At 39.1% G+C, this 26,084-nt stretch overlaps 1 protein-coding gene across 4 annotated transcripts in view; it reads left to right on the plus strand.

Moving 5' to 3' along the window:
- Positions 1-26,084, plus strand: part of LNPEP (leucyl and cystinyl aminopeptidase) — a 97,312-nt gene that overhangs the window by 49,567 nt on the left and 21,661 nt on the right. For all 4 annotated transcript variants that reach the window (XM_081498848.1, XM_081498850.1, XM_081498846.1 and 1 more), the window contains exons 4-10: positions 1,500-1,631; positions 11,243-11,363; positions 12,054-12,208; positions 13,840-13,953; positions 15,549-15,683; positions 21,931-22,062; positions 24,555-24,715. In XM_081498848.1, coding sequence (XP_081354974.1) covers positions 1,500-1,631; positions 11,243-11,363; positions 12,054-12,208; positions 13,840-13,953; positions 15,549-15,683; positions 21,931-22,062; positions 24,555-24,715 — 950 coding nt within the window. The remainder of the gene's footprint in view (positions 1-1,499; positions 1,632-11,242; positions 11,364-12,053; positions 12,209-13,839; positions 13,954-15,548; positions 15,684-21,930; positions 22,063-24,554; positions 24,716-26,084) is intronic.

Here is a 26,084-nt window from a genome sequence, read left to right on the forward strand (position 1 = left end):
ATTTTTTGAGTGGGTCTCTTTCTTTGTTATGAATACTTGGATTCTTCTTTGCCACACCATTGAGAATGATTAAAATCATATACCCTCTTATTCTTTCTTAAAACGGTTTAATGAAAGTAAAATATGTATTGGAATCAGTTGTGAAGTCAGCCTGAGAAGCACTTAAGGCAAGAGAAAGACTGGATGTGGAAATGCATGGGCAGGAAATATGAAGTGTGTGCTATGTACTAAAGTTCTGTAAATATTAATACTATGAACTACTACTAAAGAGACAATGATATTTTTGGAGACATGGTGAATTTGCTATTCTAAACTGTGATATTTGATAAGTGTTGAATCATGACTGATCTTGATGTTTTACTGTTTATTGAAAAATTGATATTGTGACATGGAGGTTTAACAACAAGAACATGGATGTCTTTCTTGGCTGTGAGCTCTGCCTGGGAGGTAGTGGGAGTGAAACCAGGCAGAATTGTTTTTACACTGAACAGAACTCAGAGGTCCTTTTGTTACCTGGTGGCTCAGACGGTAAAGAATCTGCCTGCAATGCTACAGACCTGGGTTCAATCCCTGGGTCTGGAAGATCCCCTGGAGAAGGGGATGGCAACCCACTCCAGTATTCTTGCCTGGAAAATCCCATGGACAGAGAAGCCTGGTGGGCTACAGTCCATGGGGTTGCAAAGAGTCGGACTTGACTGAGCAGCTAACACTTGGTACTCCCGAGAGCTGTATGCAGCCAGATGGGAGCTTCTCAGAACCCCTGTGGCTGGGGGTGGGGGTTAGGGAGGGGCAGCAACATCTAACGATTGTAGAGTCAGCCCTTGAGTCCAGAAGAGGACATGGTCTGTCCTTCAACAAGGATGTCACTTCAGCAGCTCTACTCCTCACCTTACTGTTCACCTTAATCTTTCTCTAAGAGAGACTGAGTGCTTACTTGCCTAGGAACCCAAAAACATATTTTAAATTCATGGTTGGAAAATCCTGCAGGGTTGCACACATTCCCTCATCTCGTGTCTACTGCAGACTTCTCACCTTTGATCCCGTAGCCTTCTGGTGGTCACCAGCACAGTCCTTTAAGAAGCCATTTCAGGTCATTTGGAGGGATTAACCAGCTGTGGCTCCTCCTCGTGTGAATGTATTATTTTTGTAGCAGTAGAATGGAGTATTCTCAGATCATAAGGGAGGATTTTTGTCTTTGGTGGTGTTTTAAAGGGGGCACACAGAGGCACTGTCACTGTCTCTAACTTACATTTATTTAAAGCCATCTGAAACTAAGAGCTTCTTCAGGATTTTTCTGTGCTCAGTTTGTCCTCAAGATGAAGGATTGTAGAGCAGCCTGAGGCTGAGATCCGTACCGTTTAGAAACCTGTGCTAAGAAATGAAAATAGGCCAGCATCTTCGCTACTTATTTCCTATTTGAATTTTCAGTTGCCCAGTTTGTATGTCACTGTCACGTGTCCCCATAGTTACAGAACTGTCATTTTCCCGTTTGCTTGTAGAAGTCATCAGTCATGATGGAAGATGGACTTGTGCAGGATGAGTTTTTTGAGAGTGTGAAGATGAGCACTTACCTGGTTGCTTTCATTGTGGGGGAGATGAAGAATCTGAGTCAGGACGTAAATGGAACCCTGGTACGTATGTCATCATGGTAGTTGTCTTAAAAACCTGTTTATCCTTTCATGATATCTGGCAACTGCTTTATGAAGAAAAACAAGCTTTTGATTCACCACTCTGACATTTTATACCAGGACTGTTACTTTTACTTAGTTGTTATTTACTATTTGAATACCTAAAAAATCAATGATTTTTAAGTTCCTTTGAATTTTACTTTGTTAAGAGAATTTCGGTAAGGCAATATATAACGGCAATAAAGCCTCTAGAACTGTGCTGTACAGTATGGTGATCACTGGTTTTATGTGACTGTTTAGATTTAAAATAAGTGACAGCATTGTGGTTGGATAGGGACGTTCCTGGTGGCTCAGATGGTAAAGAATTGCCTGCAATGTGGAAGACCTGGGTTTGATCCCTGGGTTGGGAGGATCTCCTGGAGAAGGGAATGGCTACTCCAGTATTCTTGCCTGGAGGATTCCATGGACAGAAGAGCCTGGAGTGTTACAGTCTGTGGGATCACAAAGAATCGGACAAACACACACATAATGGCTTGATAAGATGTCCCTCATTCATCCCCGTCTGCTCCCCCACCCCAGGAACAACAATTTGGCATCTCTCTATGGACAAAAGTGCCCTTGTTGAAGATGTGGGGTCTAGCACTATATGCCTAAGAACCTGGGAGGAGCCTTGCCCTCTCATGCATTAGGTCTCGGCATACAGACCTCAGTTCTGCTGTGGACCCCGTTGTGGCCCACACAATTACTGTAGTCCCTTTTGCTGTGGTCTGGGAGCTCTGTAAAACAATCTTAGACAATCATGCTTGGATAATAGAGACTTTGTGGAAGTCCAAATTTCTAGCAGAAAAGTTCTAGTACACTTTTGGAACAAAACATACGAGTTTAGATGCATTAGAGAGAACAATTAGTAAAGACCAGATAAGGCGACTGCTATTTCAGATGTGAAGACCGTAATGCAACAATTTAAGGAAACACAATACCACCAAAGGATCACAGTAATCTTCTAGTAACTGATACCAAAGATGTGGAAATCTGCCATTTACTCAATAAAGAATTCAGAATAGCTATTCCAAGGAAACTATGAACTACAGGAAGATAGAAAAAGGCAATTTGATTAAATCAAGAAACAATACATGAACAAAATGAGAAGTTTAACAAAGACATTGGAATCATTAAAAAAAGATTCTCGGTCTGAAAAATACAATGAATGAAATGAAAATTGCAATACAGAGCATCAACAGCAGAATGGATCAAGCAAGAAAAAGAATTTGTGACTTAGAAGACAGGAAGTTTTATATTATCTGGTCAGAACAAAGGAAAAAGAGTGAAGAAAGCCTGCATGATTTGTGGGACACCATCAGAAGAAACAGTTTGTGAATTATTGGAGTTTCAGAGGAGAACATAACAAGCAGTGGGCAGAAAGTTACATAAAAAAATAATTGCTGAAAATTTACCAAATCTGGAGAGAAATTTGGATATCCAAATCAGCGAAGCTTATAGCATACCAAAAACCTCTGAAAAAGGAAAGGGAAGGAAAAAAAACTGCCAACCAAAATACTCTGTCCAGCAAAGTTATTCTGCAGAAATGAGGGAGTGAGAAAGACTTTTCCATATGGAAAAAAGGCAGAGAGAGCCCCTTACCACTAGACCTGCCTTACAAGAACTGCTGAAAGGAGTGCTTCCAGCTGAATTGAATGGACACTACTTAGTAACATGAAAACATGAAAATGTAGAACACACTGGAAAAGGTAATCATACAGTAAAATCCAGAATGCTCTAAAAGTGTAATGTAGTGGTATATTTATTATATGGTATGTATCAAAAGCAGTTCTAATAGAGAAATTTAGATTGGTAAATGCCTACACCATGTAAAAAGAAAAATCTCAAATAAACAACTTAACTTTGTACCTTAAGAAACTAGAGAAAAGAATAACAATCTAAGCCCAAAGTTAGCAGAAGGAAGGAAATAAACAAAGATCAGAGCAGATAAATGAAATAGATACAAGAAGAGGAGAAAAGGTAAAACTGAGAGTTGGATTTTAGAAAGATAAATGAAATTGACAAACTTTTAGCTCGACTAACTAATAAAAACAAGCCTCAAAATCAGAAATGAAAAGGAGACATTACACTTGATACAGAAATGCAATGAATCATAAGAGCCTACTATGAATAATTATAGGCCAAGAAACTGGATAATCTAGGAAAAATGGACACATTCCTAGGAATATACAGTCTACCAAGACTAAATCATGAAGACTTAAAAAAAAAAATCAACAGATTAGTGAAGAGAGATTCAATCAATAATCAAAAACATCCCAACAAAGAAAAGCCCGGGATCGAATCAGTTTCTCTGGTGAATTCTATTAAATGATTTTTTTAAAAAAATCTATAGATTCAATGCAATAGAATTCCAATGTAATTTTTCACAGAAATTGAAAAAATCCTAAAATTTGTATGGAACCACAGAGACCTCAAATAGAGGAATTTTGAGAAAAAAGAACAAAACTGAAGGTATCACACTTTCTGATTTCAAGCTATATACTACAAAAATAAAGTAACCAAAATCTTATGTATGGTATTCAAAGGAGTGTGATACTGGGATAAAATTAGACACACAGACCAATGGAACAGAATCAAGAAGCCAAAAGTAAACTCCTGCAAATATGGTCAACTAATATTAGACAAGAGAGTCAAAAATACTCACTGGGAAAATGGTAGTCTCAATAAATAGTGCTGGGAAAACTGGATCATCACATCCAGAAGAATGAGAGTGGATCCTTATCTCTCACCACTCACAAAAATTAACTGGAGATGAATTAAAGACTTAACCATAGATCTGAAAGTGTAAAACTCCTAGAAGAAAACATAAAGAAAAAGCTCCATGACGTGGGTCTTGGCAATCATTTTTTTGTATATGACACCAAAGCACATTCAACAAAAGCCAAAATCAACAAGTGGGAATATCTCAAACTGAAAAGCTTGTGTACTGCAAAAGAAACAGCAAAACAAAAAGGTAACCTGTGGAATGGAGGAAAATATCAGATATCATATATCTGATAGGGCTTCCCTGGTATCTCAGCTGGTAAAGAATCCGTGCAATGCAGGAGACCCCAGTTCTATTCCTGGGTGGGGAAAATCCCCTGGGGAAGGGATAGGCTACCCACTCCAGTATTCTTGGGCTTCCCTGGTGGCTCAGGTGGTAAAGAATCTGCCTGCAATGTGGGGGACCTGGGTTCGACCCCTGGGTTGGGAAGATCCCCTGAAGAAGGGAACAGCTACCCACTCCAGTATTCTGGCCTGGAGAATTCCATGAACTGTATAGTCTATGGGGTCGCAAAGAGTGGGACACGACCGAGCAACTTTCACTTTCAACACTTTCAGTATATCAGGTAAGGGGTTAATATTCAAAAAATATAAGGAACTCATAGAGCTCAGTGGAAAAAATACAAATGATCTGGTTAAAAAATGAGCAGAGTTTTCCAAAGAAGATATGCAGATGACCAACAGGTGTATGAAAAGGTGCTCAGCATCACTAATAGGAAGGAAAATGCAAATCTAAACCTCAGTGAGATACCACCTCACACCTGCTAGAATGTCTGCCATCAAAAACAGATGACAGACATTTCTCCAAAGAAAACATACGGATGGCTCACAAACACATGAAAAGATGCTCAACATCACTCGTTATCAGAGAAATGCAAATCAAAACCACAATGAGGTACCATCTCACGCCAGTCAGAATGGCTGCTATCAAAAAGTTCGCAAATAATAAATGCTGGAGAGGGTGTGGAGAAAAGGGAACCCTCTTACACTGTTGGTGGGAATGGAAACTAGTACAGCCACTATGGAGAACAGTGTGGAGGTTCCTTAAAAAACTGGAAATAGAACTGCCATATGACCCAGCAATCCCACTGCTGGGTATACACACCGAGGAAACCAGAATTGAAAGAGACATGTATACCCCAATGTTCATCGCATCACTGTTTACAATAGCCAGGACATGGAAGCAACCTAGATGTCCATCAGCAGACGAATGGATAAGGAAGCTGTGGTACATATACACAATGGAATATTACTCAGCTATTAAAAAGAACACATTTGAGTCAGTGCTTAAGTTGCTTCTGCTGCTGCTGCTAAATTGCTTCAGTCGTGTCCAACTCTATGCGACCCCATAGATGGCAGCCCACCAGGCTCTGCCGTCCCTGGGATTCTCCAGGCAAGAATACTGGAGTGGGTTGCCATTTCCTTCTCCAATGCATGAAAGTGAAAAGTGAAAGTGAATTCACTCAGTCGTGTCCGACTCTTCGCGACCCCACGGACTGCAGCCTACCAGGCTCCTCCATCCATGGGATTCTCCAGGCAAGAATACTGGAGTTGCCATGCCCTCCTCCAGGGGATCTTCCTGACCTAGGGATCGAACCCACATCTCTTATGTCTCCTGCATTGGCAGGTGGGTTCTTTACCACTAGCACCACCTGGGAAGCCCCATATACCTATATATACACATATATATGTATGTGTGTATGTATACATTGTCTACAGCAGTTGAATCTTGAACAACACGGGTTTGAACTGCACAAGTCCACTTATTGTGGATTTTTTTCAATAGTAAATATTGTAGTACTACACGACCCACAGTTGTTTGAACCTTTGCTGCAGAAGACTGACTGTAAGTTATACTCAGTTATACTACCTGGAGGGTTGTTACCCCTCACTCCATTATTGTTCAAGGGTCAATTGGAAAGAGAGAGTAGTTTAGGTGACTTTTTTGCTTTTTATTTACATGTTTTTGGAAGCAACTTGGTTAAACTTGGACCCTGGCGTCTGCCTGAGCTCAGATCTCTCTATACAGCTTTCTAGCTGTATGCCCTTGGGCGGACTACTCTGCAGTTCTCTAAACCTCACCTTCCACAACTCGAATACCTTATTGTCTATAATTAGCATGCCCTCTCAAGGATGAAAATTTTTTAATTCCTATAAAATCTTCAGTTCCTGGCAGATAGTAATGCACAGAGGAAGTACCCCTCTCTTTTTTTCTATATGCAAATATATTGTAAACTCTTCTGTATGTTTGTAAATACAAATAATCTTTATAATTTTTAATGCTACCCAGAAGTAAATGTAGTTTTAAGAAATTGATGTGAAATGGAGAAGAATCTAGCATGTGCAGAGTTATACTGTGTGCTGGAAGTTGCCTTGAGTTTTTATTTATAAACACCTTTTTATTTTATAAATCAAATGAGGGGAAGGCATTAGCCTTATATTGCTGATGAGGAAACAGTGTCCCAGAGAGGTTAAGTAATGGACCTAAGATTACATAGTGAATGCGTGTGTGCATGCCAAGTCTCTTCAGTCATGTCCAACTCTTTGCGACCCCATGGACTGTGGCTTGCTAGGCTCCTCTATCCATGGGATTTTCCAGGCAAGAATACTGGAGTGGGTAGTCATTTCTTCCTCAAGGGGATCGTCCTCACCCAGGGATCAAACCCACGTCTCCTGCAGCTCCTGCATTGCAGGCAGATTCTTTATCGCTGAGCCAGAGGGGAATCTCCTTGAATCAATGGTAGGATTTACTGTCTACCACAATATGCTTCTCCTTACACCAAATGGCATCAAGAATTTCTGTAGGTATGGTGATTAGAAATTCAGACTTAGAGTCTAATAAAGGATTTTTGTCCCACTAAAATGTTGCAGTCTCTAGGCTATGTTCTATTTTGGAGTGTTTGACATTAGGCCTATTTCATAGGATTCCAGAATAGGGCAGTAGAGCTTTATTGACTAACGTCAGTCTCACCAAATAGCTGAAATTGTGAAAGTGTGTCCTGTTCAGTGATAAAGACTACGATGTTGTCAAAGACCTATAGAAAGAGGAACATTTGTTTTATCAGTTCTCCCCATTCTCCAGTGTTCCTTAACCCTCTGTCTGCCTTCAGAAATGCCAGAATTGCCTAGAAAATTCTAGACCAGTTTTGAAATGCACTGCCTTGAGGTTTATCACTTTGCCTTGAGGTTTTTGTTTTGTTTTTGCCATTGCCTCATTTTGTTTTTACCACAGACCAGTCTCATTTGTAGACTCAGAATCCATTGGTGGTTAGTCAGATGTAGACACTATGTCTCTTTAACATTCAAACAGAACCTTCAGCAGTATTATCCCTGTGAAGTTATCTTATTCAGTCAGAAACATGACCTCATTCCAAATCTCCACTAACAACATTTCCTCAAGTAGACTTCCAGCAACTAAGGACATTATACATAATTTATATCATTCTCCCAAAGTCCCAAGTCCCATCTAACCAGTTTTTCTGGATAGACTTCATTCTGGTAGGTTTTTTAAGACATTTATGCTTTTTGTGTGTGTAGTCAGCTGTCTGTTTAGGAAAGCTGGTATTTTTCAGGCAACTTAGTATTGGAAAATTCCAATATTCTCTATTTTCTATCTTTGTGAATCTTACAGGCCATGTTATTGTTCTTTTGGGAGGATGAGGTTTGGTTCTGGTTTTACTTTTATTTGATTTTTGCTTCTTATTAAATTAAGGAGCAGAGTAAGTGAAACCTAACCATCTGTTATTCCTCAGTCTTAACCCTTTTCTCTGAGAGCTGACGAGCCTTTACAGACATTTTTTGTGTGTTTTATAAATCTCCTAGGTCTTAGCAAGAGATCTTGCAGGAAAGTTTTAAGATGTAAGTCTTAAAGCCTGAGCACCGGTTGACTTGCCTTTATCAGTATTTAGCGTACTCTTACCAAGGGTGGAGGACTTGCAGATGGCTCCATGGTAAAGAATCTGCCTGCCAATGCAGGAGATGTGGGTTCGATCCTTGGGTCAGGAAGATCCCCTGGAATAGGCAATGACAAGCTTCTGCAGTATTCTTGCCTGGGAAATTTATGGACAGAGGAGCCTGGTGGGCTACAATCCATGGGGTCACAAAGAGTCAGACACGACTTAGCACACACGCATTCTACCAAGCACGGAGTGCTGGTCAAAACTCCTTTGTTGAACTAGATTGTTCTCTTGGTTTATTTCTACTACTTCTATTGCTCTTAAAACAAGCATGATACTTATAATGACCTGATGATTTATCACTAGTGAGGATTCATAGCACTTTTTTTTTTTTAAAGGAAGAGAAATAGAAGGAAGGAGAAAATACCCAACCCCTTTTTTCCCCTAGTCACTGTATTCCAGAAATGGGACCAAGTGGATCCTTTGGTCAGATTTCAGTTTCATATGAACTTCCTTTTTTCTCCCTTTACTTTTCCTCTGATGAAAGGTGCCTTCACACGTAGAGATGGGAGTGCCAAATGGTGTGTGTGTCAAAAAGGATGTTTGAGGAGGAATCTGGAGTATGTGGGTGGTGATTCTATTAGAACAGCATCTTCTAGATGATTGCATTGACTCCATAAAATATGTATGTCTGAAAAGAACAGGCAGAAGTAATAAAGACGAGTCTCAGATTCCAGGTGATCTTGGTACAGTCATTTATCGTGGTAGTTAGATTTAAAAAGACTATTTCAGACTTGTGTGTGGTGTGCACATGCATGCACTAACACATCAGAGGGGGAATCATGCAGGAAGTGTGCACGTTCCTTTGGCAGGTGGTGACTGAATTCAATAAACTGTGGTCACAGCCCTGTACCAAGGATGCAGATGTTTGAGTGCTGGGCTGGTGAAGTACAAACTTGGCCACATAATGTGAGATTACATTTCTTCTTAATTACCTTAAGAAAGAAACTTATTTTAAATGAGCTAACCTCAGTCCTAACACTTCATTCTTCCTATAACTTGTGCCACAAACACTCTGCTCACACGTGTTTTAGGCCACTTCTGATGGGACCCTTATTTATAATAATGATAATAGCTACTCTTTATTGAACACTTGTTTTCTGTCAGCTGCTATCCTAAGTTCTATATGTATTAGTTCATTTAAGGTGGGGATGGGAGCTAGTTTTATCACCCTTTTATAGATAAGGAGATTGAGGTTAACGAACCTCCTCAAGTTCACACAACTAGCAGAGATTGGAACCTGGCAGTCTAACTACAGAGCCTGTACATTTAGTTTTGTTGTTTGTTTACTTAAAATTTTTTCTTTAATTTTTATGCCATGTAACCTCCATGTTTCTATAATTAATGCATATGTTCTATAGACTAAGGCCCCACATAAAGACAACTGTGGCTGAAATTATGACATCTTAGAAACTGTTGACTGTTTTTCAGTGCTTTAATGAAAGACTATTTTTAGTCATTATTTTAATTTGTGATTAGAGTTCACCAATGTATTTTTTACAAATGCTCAATTATTCAATAGGTCTCCTTTTCCCACCTGCCAAGATCTTTATTTTTGAGGTTTTTATCTTCTACTATGTCTTGTCCATATTCTGCTTTACCAACTTGAGTACAGAGGACTTCTTTCTTTCAATAAATTGAAAACAGTAAATATTGTTTAAAAACCTATTAATATTGTTAAAAAACCTATTACTTTCAATGTAATTGCTTATATTTTGCCTTTTGATGCTCGCTGATAAGGCAGGTACAGTCAGTAAAACCGAATGTGTAACTTACACATGTAACTTACACACTTAATCAGAAAAGAAAGAATAACAATTTAAGTAATGTGGGCAGTTGCATCTTCCCTGCTGCTTATGCCCTGTATTCATGGGCGTGAATCCTGTTATCCTTTTACTTCGTGTTTTTTTTTTTTTTTTAATTTTTTTAAAGTGTGTATCTTTATTTTTTCAATTAAAGTTTTTGTTTTGTACTGGCATGTAGCTGATTAACAACGCTGTGGTGGTTTCAGGTGGACAGCAAAGGGACTCAGCCATACATATATACCTGTATCCCGTCTCCCCCAAACTCCCCTCCCATCCAGGCTGCCACATAACACTGAGCAGGATTCCCTGTGCTCTACAGTAGAGCCTTGTTGATCAGCCGTTTAAATACAGCAGTGTTAGTCACCGTGAGCCACTCAGCGAGTGTTTTTCACTTTGCTGGGTACAAGCCAACAACGTGAAAAAAAAAAGTAAGCAGATCCAAGGCTGAAAGAAAACCTGGCTGTGCCATGCTTACTGAAAGAGAATGTGTTGCCTTCTCGTAGGTTTGCTAAGGGCAGTTTCAACAAGTGTGCCATTTCTGTCTCAGGTGTTTATGTTAGAAATAATTCTCTTGTAAGCTGTGACTTCTCTGCACTGCATGCCTGCAAGATGCCAGGCACTATGTTAGGTACTAAAAAGACGAAAATTTAGTTTTGCCCTTCAAATAATTCACAGTTTGACAGCTCCCAGACAAGGAAGGGCAACTGTAGGTAATGGGGAGGAAGAGAAGAGTATCACGGAATTAAACAGGCAGATGTTTATAATTGCTATATGAAACAAAATTGTTTGAATATGATGTTAGCCTTTTTAAAAAAAAAAGGAATCAGTAAGTGTTTTGAACATTGTTGTATGTATGGAAATGACTTGCTAAATCCTATAGGGGTTAAAAGAACTATAAGCAAGAATTTCTGGCCTGAAAAATCTCTCATACTTCTATGTAGTTCTCATGTATGCTAATCTTGACAGTGTTCACTTGATATCATGCCATTTTAATTGTACCCATCCTTACATCATACCTGTTCCCTTTCAGGTTTCTGTATATGCTGTCCCAGAAAAGATTGGTCAAGTTCACCATGCCTTGGAAACAACTGTGAAGCTTCTTGAGTTTTATCAAAACTACTTTGAAATTCAATACCCACTAAAGAAATTGGGTAAGAATCAAACAGTGCCTCCGATTTCATTACCAATATAACCTAGATTTAGGTTGCAGATTTCTTTAGAAAGAACTTTTGCCCAAGTTATTTCAAAGGGAAACCAAGAGACCCTGTTAATTGTTTGCTTTAAGAATTGTTTGTATTTGTTAAGATTATTTAGATTCCACGGGTATGTCTGAGTGTGTAGCTTAAAGGGTTTAGAAGTTTACGGGACTATTTCAAAGGTGCTGTATAAGTGGGGATTTGCTTAGGGCTTAACCTAGAGTTAGACTAATTCCGATTTCCTAAGAAATCCCTAATTCAAATAATAATAGGAGTAATGAGAGCTCAGGAAAGCAAGAATATTTCAGTGTCATTCAACAGAGTGCTGATTTTAGCTGGAAGAGCGTTGGCCCTGCCTTCTGTCCTCCTTGTTCTGGAAAGTTCTTCACTGTGAAGGAATTCGATCTCTCCTTTCTTGCTAAGGGACAGAGCAACAGTGACTCTAAAGGGGGTTGATCAGATCTTCTCAGCTGACAGGTAGGTGAGGAGCATATGGGCTAGAAAGTTTCCTTGCTCTAGGAGTATGCAAAATGAACTTACTGATACAGTGAACTTACCGACAGACCGGTGGGTAAAATCCTTGGATTTAGCTAGAGAGTGCCTTAGATGGGGGAAAGTTGACCACTTCTTTCCTGTTATATCCAGACTTGGTGGCTATTCCTGACTTTGAAGCAGGCGCAATGGAAAACTGGGGTTTGCTCACCTTCCGAGAAGAGACCCTTCTGTACGATAATAATACTTCTTCGGTGGCAGATAGAAAGCTGGTTACTAAAATCATCGCTCACGAGCTGGCCCATCAGGTATTGGCAACCGAGGCTGTTATATCTCACACCTGTGGTCTGTTTCATGTCCTGGAGTTTGAGAGTACATTTAGATGCTAATAATAATTGAGCTTTATATTAGAGTATTGCCTTCTTTGATAATACAATGGTGCTTTTTTTTTTTTAACACAAACTTAAATTTTTGGATAAAAATGTTATCTAACAGTTTTTATAGAACTTTACAGTTTATAAAGTATTTTGACATCCATTATCTCTCTTAGGTTTTATAACTCGGTGGGGAAGAAAGCTTTCCCTGAGTTGCACGCCTCCTCTCCTTGGATTATAGTGGTCAGGACTAGATTTACCGTTTTGTCTCCTGCTAAAAACTGGGTTCTTAATTTGGGAGCGGGAAGGTACCCAGTATGACGTAGAGAAAAGGAAGGAAACTTATATGGGTACATGACCCTCGCTCTTTCTTCTCTAGTACCTGGTCCCTCTCGTGCCCTCGCTGTGGTGGTCATCAGGGTGGGGTACAGCCGGGGCTGTCACGACGGCGGGAGGATGTCGACAAAAGTGCGACGCGCTCTGGCCGGTTGACTGTCTACCTCAGTCACAGTCCGCAGCGCGCCGGCCCTTATGAGGACTTGGTGACAGGCTGGCTTATGAAGCGTATGCTTATTGACTCTTACAGTTAGGCATGTGGACAAACTGTCTTTTAGGGGATCTGCTCTAGGTCTGTTATTCCTGGGGCTGGCCATCACCACGGCAGGAGTGTTTCCCTTGTACTTCTTTACGTCTTAGAAGTCATCTTCTTCTGAAACAGGTTTTAAGATAGTAATCTTTGAGAATATGCTTTTATGATTCTCCATAGTGCTTTCTTTCAGTACCTAATAACCTTACCATTTTGCTGATGGTTTGAGCCGAGCCCTTGGCCACAGTGACGGAACTGCATGCACACTTTTTATTGACCATGCTTTATTTCAGGGATTTTTGAGATGCATTTTTTTAGGGGTGTCTCGTCTTCTTTTTCCTTCTTCTTACTACTTCATGGAAAAAAGCCATTTAAAAGTCTTTCTGATTTTATTTACTTGTATGCATGCCAAATTTCTTAGGGAATGTTGTTTGAATTCTGTTCTGAATCATGTAAATACTCAATGTGGGTGATTGAGGAGAAACACGCAGTCCAGGCTCTCTGATTATCAGGAACATCCCTCACGTGGACGTTCATTTTTTGGTTGTCGTAATGGTTGTAGATACAATGGAAAATAATATTATTAATTTGATATTAGAAAGTAGAGGAATTTATCAAGGAAATCTTACTTTTAGCGAAATGACTAAATACAGTTTTTGTCTACCTAGTATACAGCATGTATGTTAAATTAATAAATAAGCCAGTTCTCTTTCTTGTTTGTTTTATTTAAGGTAAAATGTTGAATTTATCATTTTACTTTAAAAGTGAATTTATTCAATGTATACAGTTTTACTTTGAAAGTAAATTTATATTACAAATACAATTTATTTGTAAGACTTGAAAGTTGAATACAGTTTAACTACAGTAAGTATACTTTTAAGTAATTGTAATCTGGTTATAGGTGATTAATCTGACAATTCAATTATTAGAAGATTCTTGAGAATGTGAAGTTGGTTAGCTGTTTGTTCTTTCCCCACAGTGGTTTGGCAATCTGGTAACAATGCAGTGGTGGAATGATGTATGGCTAAATGAAGGTTTTGCTACATTCATGGAGTATTTCTCTTTGGAAAAAATATTCGGAGAGCTCTCCAGTGTAAGTACACTGTTTGTTAGGCCTATTGTGAATGCCAGGAAGAAAAATAGTCCAATCATACTGGATATGTATTTTCCATGCATTTGGAGCAATGAAAATATTTCTAGAAAAATACAATAAAGCTGACCCTTGTTACTGATCTCTATACCTCTTGAGATTTGACAGTGAAGATTGTGCTTTTAGTTACCGATGTATTTCAGAAAGCGGAAATTATGTGAAACTACTTTATACTTTGTCATTAAGATGAACATTTTAAATTGCTTTGCTAAATTTTATGTTTAATAGATGTGGCCCTTCTGCTTTAAGGAATTTAAATAGAGTTGAAAAGCATTTTTTTTTTTTTTTTTTGCAAAACAAAACTTTTTATCCTACTTATAGAGAAGAAATTAAGACATTTTGTGCCAATGCTATTATCACTGTGATCATTCTTACAACAGTGATACACAAGTTGACACAGACAAATAATTTGCTCTTTTTAGGTCCAAACCACATTTTGTGCCCGTTTCAAAGACATGGAACCCCATTCTATTTCAGAGAGCATGATAATGTTGTTACTGTGTTCTTAGACTCTCCGGAGATGTTTCTTCTCCTTAGAGAGATTTGGACATACTAGGTCGTCTATGGGAGGAGGGCATGGCAACCCACTCCAGAATTCTTGCCTGGAGAATCCCCATGGACAGAGGAGCCTGGCGGGCTACAGTCCATAGGGTCGCAATGAGTCAGATACGACTGAGCAACTAAGCACACAGCACAGGTCGTATATGACAGAATTGCCGGATAATTCAATCAGTAAATGGAAGAGTATAAGGATCCCTTCCTACTGTAGAATTCTGTGACTTTCCATTAAGCTTCTTGACTGTATGATCCAGAATTGCTTCGAAAGACGAGTACTCTCAGAGCTTTCAGTTTGAAATTTTTGTGTAGGGCCTATTCAGAGATTTCAGATGGTAAAATGAACTCGGTTTAAGCTAGAATATTAATAAGCAAGGTACTGTAAATCTGGGTTTGGTTAATTAAACAAAGAGATATACAGTTTCACCACTTGGTGGTGCCCAGAATGTTTAAAAGCTTTTAGTGTATATTCTAGAGGAACTCGTCTGCTGAACTCGCAGACTTCTTTCTGTTTAAGACTTATATTTTACTTAAGAATAACCTCAGCTAAGGGAAATGTATATTATCTCAATAGAAAAGCTGGATTATGTATGAGAAATCAACTTAAGAGCAGTTCCCTTTTTTTTTTAAATTTCAAATTTTATTTTACAAATATTCACTAGCCATTTTTAAATAATCATTTGAATATCTGGATTTAGCATTTGTTTGCATTAGTAATAAATTCTTAATTTCTCCTTGTGCTGTTATTTAGGAAACACTGTTTGTTTATGGAGGTTATAATTTTATTTTCAAATTTAAGGAATATGCATAAAGGTCACATTCTTCCTACATCTTCAACAGGTTATTTCTAAAGTTTAGTGAAGCTAGTTGATTTTTTTTATAATGACCTTAAACAGTAATTAGTCTAATTCCTATTGATAATTACTATGCTTGCCTGTATTGAATACTGTTCATAGTTTCTTGTTCTGTTTCATTTTTTGTAGTATGAAGATTTCTTAGATGCTCAATTTAAAACCATGAGAAAAGATTCCTTGAATTCATCCCATCCAATATCATCATCATCTGTTCAGTCTTCGGAACAGATTGAAGAAATGTTTGATTCTCTTTCCTATTTTAAGGTATTGCCATGCACAAAAAGTACCTGGAGTAGGTTACAAATTAATTTCATATGTAAGCAAGGTGCCTGATTTATATTATTTTAAAGATTAAACAAGTATTATTTTCAATTTTCCTGTTAAACTTTAAGATGTTTGCTTCTATTTAAATCTTGGTCTTAACTTCATCTAGGTTTTTCTTTCTTTCTCTGTCTCTTAAGTTCTCTAACTAGTATTCTGGCCAGTTAACCAGATCTTATAGTAATACATCTTTTAAAGTTGGATCACTGTCCAGATCTGCAGCTAGAATATATCCAGGGGAAGGCTCTAAGCCTTTGGCTGTGTTATTCAGGACTGAAGTGTGTTCCAAAGTCAGAATTGCCAAAACAGGTAAGCAAAAGGAGATTTTCAAGAATCGAAGATTCTGTTGTAGAATTAGAAACACAGACTCCAGGTATGGAGGTAAAGCAAAAACAGAAATTTAAAGACCTGATTAGGATCATCATAAGTCAGAGAACAGGAGGGGGTGGGTATCATATTTGTGTAGGGAAGGAGGGCTGAATTTTATAGCTTACTTGCCTCCTTAGTCTGGCTACCAGATTACAATCAATAAATTGAATTCCCATCCTGAACAGAGAAGAAGATATACAAAGCATATGAGTTACAGTTCACATCATCAAGAAACTCAGAGTTCAGGTAGGGAGTACTTGTGAAGCAGTAAGAAAGAATATGTGCTAAGGGAATGGTACAGGGTATTTTTGCCTGGGATCATGGAGAGAAATTTCTTGGAAGAACATGGAGACTAAATAATAGGAAGAACATATAGGTAAAGAGCAATGGGAACAATAAAATAGGGCAAGAATGGCACGATGAGGTCTGCAAAAAAGAGTCAGTAATACTAATGGGCAGGGAATTTTTGTTTAGGGAGTAAATGTTTGCAGTGGAAGCCACATGTGGGGTAGGGAAAGATGAGAAAGGTAGGTTGGGGCTCAGTTGTAGAAGGTCCTGAATGCCATCAGGACTCTGGACTTTTTCTATAATCAGTGGGAAGCTTTAAAAGGTTTTTAAATATACACAATGGAATATTACTCAGCCATTAAAAAAAAATACATTTGAATCGGTTCTACTGAGATGGATGAAACTGGAGCCCATTATACAGAGTGAAGTAAGCCAGAAAGAAAAACAACAATACAGTATACTAATGCATATATATGGAATTTGAAAGATGGTAACGATAACCCTATATGCGAGACAGAATAAGAGACACAGATGCATACAACAGACTTATGGACTCTGAGGGAGAAGGTGAGGGTGGGACGTTCTGGGAGAATAGCATTGAAACATGTATATTATCATATGTGAAACAGAACACCATTCCATGTTCGATGCATGAGACAAGGGCTCAGGGCCAGGGCAATGGGATGACCCAGAGGGATGGGATGGGGAGGGAGGAGGGTAGGGGGTCCAGGAAGGGGAACACATGTAAACCCATGGCTGATTCATGTCAATGTATGGCAAAAACTATTACAATATTGTAAGTAATTAGCCCCCAACTAAAATAAATAAATTCATTAAAAAAAAATGTAAAAAAAAAAAGGTTTTTAAATAGAGGAATGGCTTTGAGATTCAAGTGACTAGGAAAATTAACTTGCTTCAGTTTACAAAATAGATTTAAGTGGAGAGAGACCTAAAATCAGGAAATTGCTGCTGAAGTCGAAGCATGAAATGGTAAAAGTTTAAAATTAGGAGTGGTAGTAAGAGTGGAAGGAAACTGATGGGTGTGAAAAAAAAAACCCCGGCGGAGGGAAATGCTTAAAGGACTTAGTGATAGGTCAAAGCAGGTGAAGAAGGAGGCAGAAATGTTTTCCAGGTTCAAGCCTGACTGGCAGGGAGAATGGTAGTACTGTTATTAAGTGAGGAAATCAGGAGTTCAGTTAGCTGTATGAAATATATTCCAATTAGAGCTACTGCTATGGGTTGTGATTTTTAAAGCCCATACTGGACCTACCAATAAAGAAAATTTTACAACTTGCAGTTCTTTTCTTACACAGAACAGTTATTTCAGGATCTCTTGTTATAGAGCTCTTTCTTTCTCTGACCCCCGCCCTCCAAACCTAGAATTCAGTGTCTTCTGAGCATGTCGCTTCCATAACATACCTTATGCCTGTCAATATGGTAGGTACTTATTTCAGAATTAGGAATCTGGCAAGTATCCCATCCATAGAATTGAGAAAAATAGTTCACTGGATAATTTACCATTATTGTGTGTAAGAAGAAGTGTCAGTGTTTGACAGTAAGGCATGTGTTTGGCAGACATATTCTATTTGATCTTCATAATCTTTAAGCCTAATTCTGATGCATGTTGCCTTGTGATAATTCAGTCATTTATCAAATTATACAAGTACCCACCACCTACCTGGTGTTTTCCTAGGAACCAGGAATAGATCAGGAAAGAAGGTGGACTATGTTGCTTGTACCACGGAGCTTCCATTTCAGGGGTCAGAGATAGGGACATACATAATACAAATGAATGAAAGATACTGTGTTTGGTGGTTAGTGCAAATATGAAAATGAAGCACAGTAAGGAAAATGAGAATGACAAGGGAAATGCTGCTTTGTATAAGATGGCTGGGGAAGACCACTGATAAGGTGATATTTGAATACCATCTGGAGGAACGAGGCATGTGGACTTCTAGGGGGAAATTGTTCCAGGCAGAGGGTATCAGTGCACAGGGCTTGTGTGCAGACATCAGTTAGCGTAGTAGGCCTGAGACTGCTATCCTTAGAAAGGCATTATTGTGAGGCTCGACCTTGGCTAATTTCTGGCAAATTGGATTTGGGGAGAGTTCTCACCATTCCCTGATAAGAATGACTCACTGTGCCCACACTGTTTGTGCAAACAGTGTGGTTTATGGTAAATATCTGCTTTCCTTCTGGGAGTCTGGAATTTTGGTCCTTGCTAGGCAGAAGATACTTGTGTGACTAGCCTCCAGTAAAAATCATGGGTACCGAGTCTCCAAGGAACTCCCGATAGCCAATATTTCATATGTGTTGTCACAACTTGTCGCTTGGAGAATAGCGCATCCTGCAGAGGACTTTGGGAAGCTTGTACTTGCTCGCCCCATGAGATTTTTCCCTTAGCTGATTTAGCTTCATGTCCTTTCACAGTAATATAAATCATGGTGGTGAATATGACTGTATACTCAGTCCTGGTCCTGTGAGTCCCTCTACCATGTCATCACATCTGGGACTTGTTTTGGGGACCCACACAACTTGAGATGAAGATTGGTTGGCATGTTTAAGCACCAGCAAGGAGCCAAGGTGTCTGGAGAGGAATAAACGCAAAGGAAAGTAGTAGATGAGGTGAGAAGGATTATAAGGGACCAGATCATTGTAGATCATCTTATTAGATTTGGTAAGGACCTTGATTTTATGCACAGTGGAATGAAAGCCATCTGAAGAGAGGAGTACCATAGTATGATTTATTTATTTATTTTTGGAATAAGCCTTCAGCATCACATGGAATCAAGGTGACTATTTAGGAGGTTGTTGTAATAGACCAGTAGCGAGGAAATGGTGGCATGGACAAAGGTGATAGCAGTGAACCCGATAAGCCATGTTTGGTTTTGAAATGTGTTGTAAAGTTTAGTCCAGTAGAATTTGCTAATGGAGTAGATGTCGAGTTAAGAGAGGAGTCGAGGATGACTTCAAAATTTTTGCCTGAACAGCTGGAAAAATGGAGTTTTTATTTGTTCAAATGAGAATATTGGAAGAGTATATTTAGGGCAATAAGGGAAAAAAAGGTCAATTTTTGAGTAAGTTGAAGGTGCATAAGTGGAAATAGTAGGCGTGTAATTGGATATAAGTCTGGAATTGAAGCAAAGTCTGGTTAGATATATAAATTTGGGGGTCATGTAAAACCCCTGCGGCTGAGAAGATCAACAAGGAAGTGACTTTAGAGAAGAAAAAAAGTCTGAAGATTAAATGCCAGGGACACTAAAAGTTAGTCCTTGAGAAGATAAGGAGGATGCAGCAAAAGAGACAGAGAGGGATGGCCAGTGCACAGGGACATGCCAAAGCCAAGAGCAGAATGACTTTCACAGAGGAGTGAGTGACCCGTCATTATCAAATGCTACTCATGGGTGAGCCTGAGAATGGACATTGGTTTGACACTGTAAGGTTCACCAGTGGCCTTCATAAAACCACTTCCCGTGGAACGATGATGGTTGGAAGATGGCTCAAGAGAAAATGAAAACAGAGCAGACGAACATGAATGCAGACAGCTCTTTTGAAGAATTGACTTCCCAAAGGAGGAACAAGAAATACGGTGGTAACTGGAGGAGGCGGGAGGTTAAGGAAAGGAAGCACATCTTTTGTTTGTTTAAAATGAGAACTGCTGGGTGGTTGCTGTTGTTTTTCTAATAGAGTGTTACTGGTGTTACAGTAGAGAGGAAAAGTTAGTGACGCAGAAGAGAAGGGGAACTGTTGGGAACAGGAATGACTATTTAAATTTAGAAAACAAGTACCACTGAAGTGTGATACAGAAATAAGAGAGTAATAGATGGAGAACAGTGTGGAGATTCCTTAAAAAACTGGGAATAGAACTGCCATATGACCCAGCAATCCCACTGCTGGGTATACACACCGAGGAAACCAGAATTGAAAGAGACGCGTGTACCCCAATGTTCATCGCAGCACTGTTTACAATAGCCAGAACATGGAAGCAACCTAGATGTCCATCAGCAGACGAATGGATAAGGAAGCTGTGGTACATATACACAATGGAATATTACTCAGCCATTAAAAAAAATACATTTGAATCGGTTCTACTGAGATGGATGAAACTGGAGCCCATTATACAGAGTGAAGTAAGCCAGAAAGAAAAACAACAATACAGTATACTAATGCATATATATGGAATTTGAAAGATGGTAACGATAACCCTATATGCGAGACAGAATAAGAGACACAGATGCATAGAACAATTTTATGGACTCTGAGGGAGAAGGTGAGGGTGGGACGTTCTGGGAGAATAGCATTGAAACATGTATATTATCATATGTGAAACAGAACACCATTCCATGTTCGATGCATGAGACAGGGGCTCAGGGCCGGGGCAGTGGGATGACCCGGAGGGATGGGATGGGGAGGGAGGTGGGAGGGGGGTCCAGGAAGGGGAACACATGTGGACCCATGGCTGATTCATGTCAATGTATGGCAAAAGCTATTACAATATTGTAAAGTAATTAGCCCCCAACTAAAATAAATAAATTTATAAAAAAGAAAAAAAAAAGAAATAAGAGAGTAATAGGTATTAAGTTCAGTTATATGTACTTAGTAATCTTGATGACTTAACATTGCTATATTTTCATGAGAAATTCATTCATTCAGAAATTTTTTGCATTTGAGTGCTTTCTATGTAGTAGGCATTATTTTAGTTATAGGAGTTGAGCTCCTAGCTTCAGTTTTTCCCTAAATTAGCTTACAGTCTAGAAGAGGAAATAAATACATCTCTATAGCAGATACAGGAAGTGTGATATAAATTGCTTTTGAATGTGGAGGAGGCGATTGCTGTTTTAAAATTGGGGATGGTGACATGCATCATAATATAGTGTGGCCTTAATAGTTCCACGTCTGACTCTGAATTATTAGTGTGCGCTTACTACCTATATACACATTCATAAGTTCCGAACATATTTGAAGTGACTGCAAGAAAAAGAGAGATCTTGTTTACTTCAGAAACATGACACCTTAAAACTGGAAATTAACATACTCTCTAGCAAAGAGACTTTTGAGAGTTCAGCTTCTTTATTGTCTCCAGCAGTGTGCCCGTGAAGTCAGCTTGAAGTCGACTTCAAGCATGGGCGGGTAGGGGTGGGGATGCCACAGAAAATCCGGCAATTTTTAAAGTTAAAAATCTATGTATAAACACTTAACTTTGTAACACTGAAACATTAAGTAATTAATAGACCACACAAAATGGCTCACAGAAGAATTAGTGCACGTAGGCATTTTTCTTTTTCAACTTCTTTAAAATAATTTTTAAAGAATTAATTCTTTCTAAAATTCTTTAAAATAGTTTTTAAGACAATTTGACTATAGTCCACAACTGGTTACAGGAAGCTAAATAACAGCAAATTATAACTGGGTTATGAAAGTTATTTGCTTAGAATGATTGTATTTTGAATTTTAAGTTCTTCTTTCTATAAATCTACTGTAGTCTATTATTTTCCTCCCTTTTTCACTTTTCTCTTTTTCTTTTTTGGAATAGGGAGCTTCCCTATTGTTGATGCTGAAAACTTACCTTAGTGAAGATATATTTCAGCACGCCATTATTCTTTACCTGCATAATCATAGCTATACGTCCATTGACAGTGATGACCTGTGGGATAGTTTTAATGAGGTAAGTGACCTGGATATTTTATTTAGCTCTTGAAGTAAGAAGAGAGGGGTTCTTATATTTAATATTTTTGTCAGGTATGTAAATAAGCTATGGTACCAAGGACAGTTTTTAAGAGAAAGAGGAATGGAACTTAGTATATAAATGTTTATGAATAAGATCACAGAATTAAAAGTCATGAAATGGAAGTACTGGGCTTAATTACCAAAAAAAAATTGGGTGAGGCCTTGTGTAAGCACCTTTAGTCTGTACCTTAGTCTCTATTCCTACCTTGTAGGAAAGTTCTCTTTTCTGATGTTTTTGCCATTTTTCTACCTTCCATTCATGATTTTTTTGCTCGATACTTTGCCCTGTGAACCCTCCTGTCTTTGGTGGCCATACCCCACTAAAGTGTTATGGATGACATGTCACAGTCTGGCGACCATAGCTGAGTTCTGCCCTTGGATCATTTTGCTGCTTGGATTGGTTGTGCCTACAGATTCTAACAAGCAGTGTCATTAGTTTGAAGTTATGCTTCGTAAGGGTGCCTGACCCCAGCTTGCATCACACGCACACATACTGACTGCGTAGCCTTTACAAGCCTTTGAATTTGTTACCCTCATCTAGATCGATGGTTTTTCATGTTTTAGAAGATCACAGACATATCTGAACATTTGATGAAAGTTATGGACATATTCCCCCCAAAATCCACAGAGATGCAAAGTGTCACACACAGTTTCAAAGTTTTCTGGATTCTGGGTGAAGAACCCCTGCTCTGAAGCTTTTCCGTGTGCTCTCTTTGCTTCCTTGCCTTATCTGAAACTTGGCACCTTCTAGCTGATAGCCCTTTTCCCAGAAGATGTATCCTCCCTACTCTCTCAGTTCTGTTTGAGAAGAAGGATCAATCCTTATCACCTAAGAGTTGCTTCTAAATCATCATTTTTCTTCTTGTCATGTAGTAGCATTTCAACTGAAAGCCACATTATTTACTCTGTACTCAATGTATTATCTCCTGCCAGTTAGAATATATTTCTGCCTTCTTCACTGACTTCAGCTTTTGCATCGTGGTGCTTTCCTATCCTGACCTAGCCCCTGGTATTATCCTCACATGTTTCAGCCCCACCATCATATTATGCACTGGCCGCTTCATTTCAGTTCTGTTTCAAAGACCCAGAAGTGCCTTGCTTTGGGGCAGGTTTGTTTTCTTCCCAACCCCTTGTCCAGAAAGAAATAGATCAGACCCATTGAACATGTAAGGTTAGTATCACAGTGCATTTAGGAAGATTTACTCCATCCTTTTTGGCTTTAAATAAATAGCTATACATCGACTGAAGTAAGGCCTATCATGTGAAAGCAAAAGGGAAGTCGCTCAGTTGTGGCCGACTCTTTGCGACCCCATGGACTGTAGCCTGCCAGGCTCCTCCATCCATGGGATTTTCCAGGCAAGAGTACTGGAGTGGGTTGCCATTTCCTTCTCCAGAAGGCCTGTCATAGTGGCGTGATATTACCAAATGATCATACCATTTTAAGTACTTGATGATTTGAGTTGCTTGCAATCTGAATCCATATGTAATCTAGAAAAATAATTTGAATCATAAATTTAACTCACCTGCTTCAAAGAGATGCTTCAAAAATTGTTTCTTAATCATTAATACCAGATGTCTTAGGGACAGTAAGCTTTAGAGGGCCTGTGAACCTCTGACACTGGATTCTAGATTTTATAGATTAATTCATGTATTTTGTGGGTAAAGGGCTATGTGTCTAGGAAAAATGTTCACCCCTGTTTTCTGGAGAGGCCTAAAGTCCAGGCAGCTGACCTGTTATATTTCACTCCTCTGCAGCGACTGCTGCTCCCACTTGGAGTCCCTCTCACAGGATGAACTCTTAAAAAGATGAGCTTTACCATTTGTAATGGGCTTCCCTGATGGCTTAGATGGTAAAGAATCCGCCTGCAGTGCGGGAGATCTGGGTTCGATCCCTGGGTTGGGAAGATTCTCCTGGAGAAGGGAAAGGCTACCCACTCCAGTATTCTGGCCTGGAGAATTCCATGGACTGTACAATCCATGGTGTCACAAAGAGTCGGACACAACTAAGTGACTTTCACTTTCACACCATTTTGTAAAAGCAGAGGGTCTGGGGAATAAAGAGAACTCTGGACCTAGCTGACTAACAGGATTTAGTAGTGTTTCTGATTTCTCGCCTATGTATCCTTAGTCAAACCTTCTAAACAGAATTGTGACCTAAAGGAGTGCTTATACCTTCTTAGGGATTTTAATGTACCTGTAGTTGGTTTATAGCATCTGTGCTGCCTTTCCAGCATGTGCTGCCTCTCACTCTCTTTAGTTATCACTTATTTCTAGTCCAGGTTACTTTCTTTTTAGCAATTGCTCATTTACCTAGAGTAGAAATGTAAATTCAACTCAGCATTGGTGCATCGTGGTAGAGAAAGCGGGAAAGATACTATAAACTTTTTAGACTCTTTCTCTGAGAAAAATAATCTATTCTTCTTTCTGTAGCTCACAAACAAAACACTAGATGTAAAGAAAATGATGAAAACGTGGACCCTGCAGAAAGGATTTCCTTTAGTGACTGTTCAGAGAAAAGGAAAGCAAATTCTTGTACAACAGGAAAGATTCTCTTTAAATTTTAAGCCTGAAATTCAGCCTTCAGATGCAAGGTGAGAACCCACTGTCTCTCCTGCTATCTCTTTAATCCCAAAAAAGGGCAGTGCCAAAGAATGTGCAAACTACTGTACAGCTGCATTCATTTCACATGCTAGTAAGGTGATGCTCAAAATCCTTCAAGCCGGGCTTCAGCAGTACATGAACCGAGAACTTCCAGATGTACTAGCTGCATTTAGAAAACACAGAAGAACCAGAGATCAAATTGCCAATATTCATTGGCTCATAGGGAAGAAAAGGGAATTCCAGAAAAACATCTACTTCTGCTTCATTGACTAAGTGAAAGCCTTTGACTGTGTGGATCACAACAAACTGTGAAAATTCTTAAGAGATGGGAATACCAGACCACCTTTCCTATCTCCTGAGAAACCTGTATGCAGGTCAAGAAGCAACAGTTAGAACCTTACATGGAAAAACTGACTGGTTCAAAATTGGGAAAGGAGTACAACAAGGCTGTATGTTGTCACCTTGTTTATTTAACTTATATGCAGAATATGTTGCCTGAAATGCCAGGCTAAATGAATCCCAAGCTGGAATCAAGATTAGTGGGGAAAATATCAACAACTTTATATATGCAGATGACACCATTCTAATGGCAGAAAATGGAGAGGAACTAAAGAGCCTCTTGATGGGGGTGAAAGAGGAAAGTGAAAAAGCTGGCTTAAAACTCAACATTCAAAAAATTAAGATCATGGCATCTGCTCCCATCACTTCATGGCAAATAGATGGGGCAAACGTGGAAGCAGTGACAGATTTTATTTTCTTGGGCTCCAAAATCACTGTGGATGGTGACTGCAGCCATGAAATTAAAAAAAACAAACAAAAAAAACACTTGCTCCTTGGAGGGAAAGCTATGACAATGCTGGATAGCACATCAAAAAGCAAAGACATTTACTTAGCTGACCAAGGTCCATATAGTCAAAGCTTTGGTTTTTCCAGTAGTCATGTACAGATGTGAGAGTTGGACCATAAAGAAGGCTGAGGACCAAAAAAATCGATGCTTTTGAACTGTGGTGTTGGAAAAGACTCTTGAGAGTCCCTTGGACTGCAAGGAGATCCAATCAGTCCATCCTAAAGGAAATCAGTCCTGAGTATTCATTGGAAGGACTAGTACTGAAGCCGAAGCTCCAATACTTTGGCCACCTGATGTGAAGAGCCAACTCATTAGAAAAGACCCTGATGCTGGGAAAGATTGAAAGCAAAAGGAGAAGGGGGCAACAGAGGATGAGATGGTTAGATAGCATCACTAACTCAATGGACAGGAACAAACTCCAGGAGACAGTGAAGGACAGGGAAGCCTGGTGTGCTGCAGTCCATGGGGTCACAGCATCAGACACAACCTAGTGACTGAACAGCCACAACTAA

The sequence above is a fragment of the Giraffa tippelskirchi genome, chromosome 6 (assembly GCF_054371585.1).
Source record: "Giraffa tippelskirchi isolate mGirTip1 chromosome 6, T2T-mGirTip1v1.2.pri, whole genome shotgun sequence".
In the NCBI taxonomy this organism is placed as follows: Eukaryota; Metazoa; Chordata; class Mammalia; order Artiodactyla; family Giraffidae; genus Giraffa; species Giraffa tippelskirchi.